This window comes from Aplysia californica, unplaced genomic scaffold (genome assembly GCF_000002075.1).
Source record: "Aplysia californica isolate F4 #8 unplaced genomic scaffold, AplCal3.0 scaffold00658, whole genome shotgun sequence".
NCBI classification, from domain to species: Eukaryota; Metazoa; Mollusca; class Gastropoda; order Aplysiida; family Aplysiidae; genus Aplysia; species Aplysia californica.
The window spans coordinates 17,604-20,000 of NW_004797928.1; the positions used below are offsets into that span (position 1 = coordinate 17,604).

Below are 2,397 nucleotides of genomic sequence, written 5' to 3' on the forward strand. Positions count from 1 at the left end.
ATCTCTCTCTCTCTCTCTCTCTCTCTCTCTCTCTCTCTCTCTCTCTCTGTGCCCAGCCTTCATGGCATAGTTCAGCGTCCAAGTACGCGGTTCTGGCCCTGATGTGTACATAAAACTATCATGTGTTGATGACGCGGGTGCTGTCAATGCACAGGGAATTATGCATGAAGGTTCTTACGATGTTGGTGCAAGGGAGTTAGGGAGGTTCTCGTGGTCTCAGAGTTACAGTTTTGACCTCTGCTTGCACTCACTGTTGTCGGGAACAGGCATGCATTTCCTGTACCGTAATTACAGCCGTGTCAGTTGGTGAGCTGCCTAAATGGGGAACGTTTTATGTTCATTGATTCATTCATTCATTGGTTGATTCATTTATGCATTCCTTCCTTCCTTCTTTCATCCATCCATCCATCCATCCATCCATCCATCCATCCATCCATCCATCCATCCATCCATCCATCCATCCATCCACCTATCCATCCACCCACCCATCCATCCATCCATCCATCCATCCATCCATTTATTTAATATTTATTTATTCTTTGGTAAATTTGTTCCTTTAGTCTAAATGCATTCATGTATACGTTTATTCCACTGTGTTGCTCAAACTCTATTCAGAAAGGAGGAAGAGAGAGAGAGAGAGAGAGAGAGAGAGAGAGAGAGAGAGAGAGAGAGAGAGAGAGAGAGAGAGAAGGGAGGAAAAGAGTGAGTGAGAGAGAGGGGGGGCAGAAAAAGAGGCAGACAGGTAGACAGACAGACAGACACAGACAGACACAGAAACAGACTCACATAGAATAAGGGCACATTGTATTCGACACACAAGTCCATGAATTCTTCCTTTAAAAATATTATATATAGAGAACTGAAGAATCTTTGTCTCCACCCCTTCGGCCACCTCTTTCCCTCCCCAGCTCGCTTCCAGTGGGAAGAGTACGATCCAGAGATCGTGTCTGATGTGCTTTTCGCCATCGCCAACGTCATCAGCTTTGCCCGAACCACCCAGCTGATGCCGGCGTTCGAGGTGTTAGGTCCGCTGCAGATCTCTCTAGGGAGGATGATCGGGGATATCACTCGTTTTATGGTGCTATTTACTTTGGTGAGTGCTTTAAATTGTTTCCTTTCTGTAGTATGTTTTTTCTTTGTGTGCGTGAGTTATTTATTGTTGTTGGTTTTTGTTTCGTTGTTGTCGGTTGTTGGGTTGTTGTTTTTTGTTGTTGTTTTTTTTGTTTTTGTTTTTTTTTTTGCTTTTTTCTTTTTTGGGGGGGGGCTTGTTTCTTGTCTGTTTGTTTTGTTTGTTTGTTTTGATGATTTGTTTGTTTGTTTATTTTTTGCTTGTTTGTTTATTTGTTTGTCTGTTTGTACTTTTTTGTCTTTTAGCATTGGGTGGTCGGCGGGTGCTCCGGCGTGGTAGGCTCCTTCTGTCCTATCAAATATCTATTGTTCATATCTTTGCTCCTTCATTTTTTTTTTTGGTGATTTTTACTCTCTTGTAACAACTCTAATCTTCAGTATTTATAAGCTTATTGTGCTGCGAGTGCCGTAAAAGTCTTGGTAAAACTAAACTTTTGACGATTCAGGGGAAGAAGTGGGGGGGGGGGGGCTGATATGAATACTTATGTGCTTGCAGGTGTGGGATTATGTATTCAAGTAAAAGATAAAGGGGAATGGCGAGTTTATTGTTTATATTCCTAAACTAATGTTGCTATTCTCACCTGTTTCCTTTGCCTGTCTATCTGTTGTCTGTCCGCCTGTGTGTCTATCTGTCTATTTGTCTGTCTGTCTGTCTGCCCATGTGTCGGTTTGTCTGACTGCCTATCAGTCTATTTCCCTTTTTTATTATCTATCTATATCTATCTATCTATCCTTCAGTGTATCTGTCTGTCTATTTATCTATCTATCGATCTATCTTATCTGTTTATCTATCTATTTGGTGGCTCTCGTGCCTAGAGTTTAAGGCGTTGGCCTCTCATTCGAAGGTCCCGGGTTCGAATCCGGTTAGCGAACGAAAAATCTCGGGGGGCCTGTGTGCAAATTGCGCACGTTGAAGATCCCTTAGTGGTCTAAATTCAATAAGAGAAGGCTTCGGCCGCCACCCGGGCAAAAATTCAAAATTTTCTTCCAGCTGAAAAAGTTAATGTGTCCCACGTGCTCATATGACCTTATGCAGTTGCGAGCGCCGTAAAACACTTACTCAAAAAAATAGATTTATGTATCCATCTATCTCTCTATCTACCTATCTATCTATCTATCTATTTATCTATCTATCTATCTATCTATCTATCTATCTATCTATCTATCTATCTATCTGTCTATCTGTCTATCTATCTACCAATCTTTTTATATATCTATCTATCTGTCTATCTATCTATCGATCCACCTATCTATCTATTTAACCATCTA

The 2,397-nt window shown here is 41.3% G+C and overlaps 1 protein-coding gene across 1 annotated transcript in view; it reads left to right on the top strand.

Moving 5' to 3' along the window:
- The window catches only part of LOC101855595, a gene marked incomplete at its 5' end in the record, with an annotated part of 44,985 nt that overhangs the window by 13,473 nt on the left and 29,115 nt on the right, over positions 1 to 2,397 (top strand). The window contains one exon of the mRNA XM_013087912.2: positions 909 to 1,093. Coding sequence (XP_012943366.1) covers positions 909 to 1,093 — 185 coding nt within the window. The remainder of the gene's footprint in view (positions 1 to 908; positions 1,094 to 2,397) is intronic.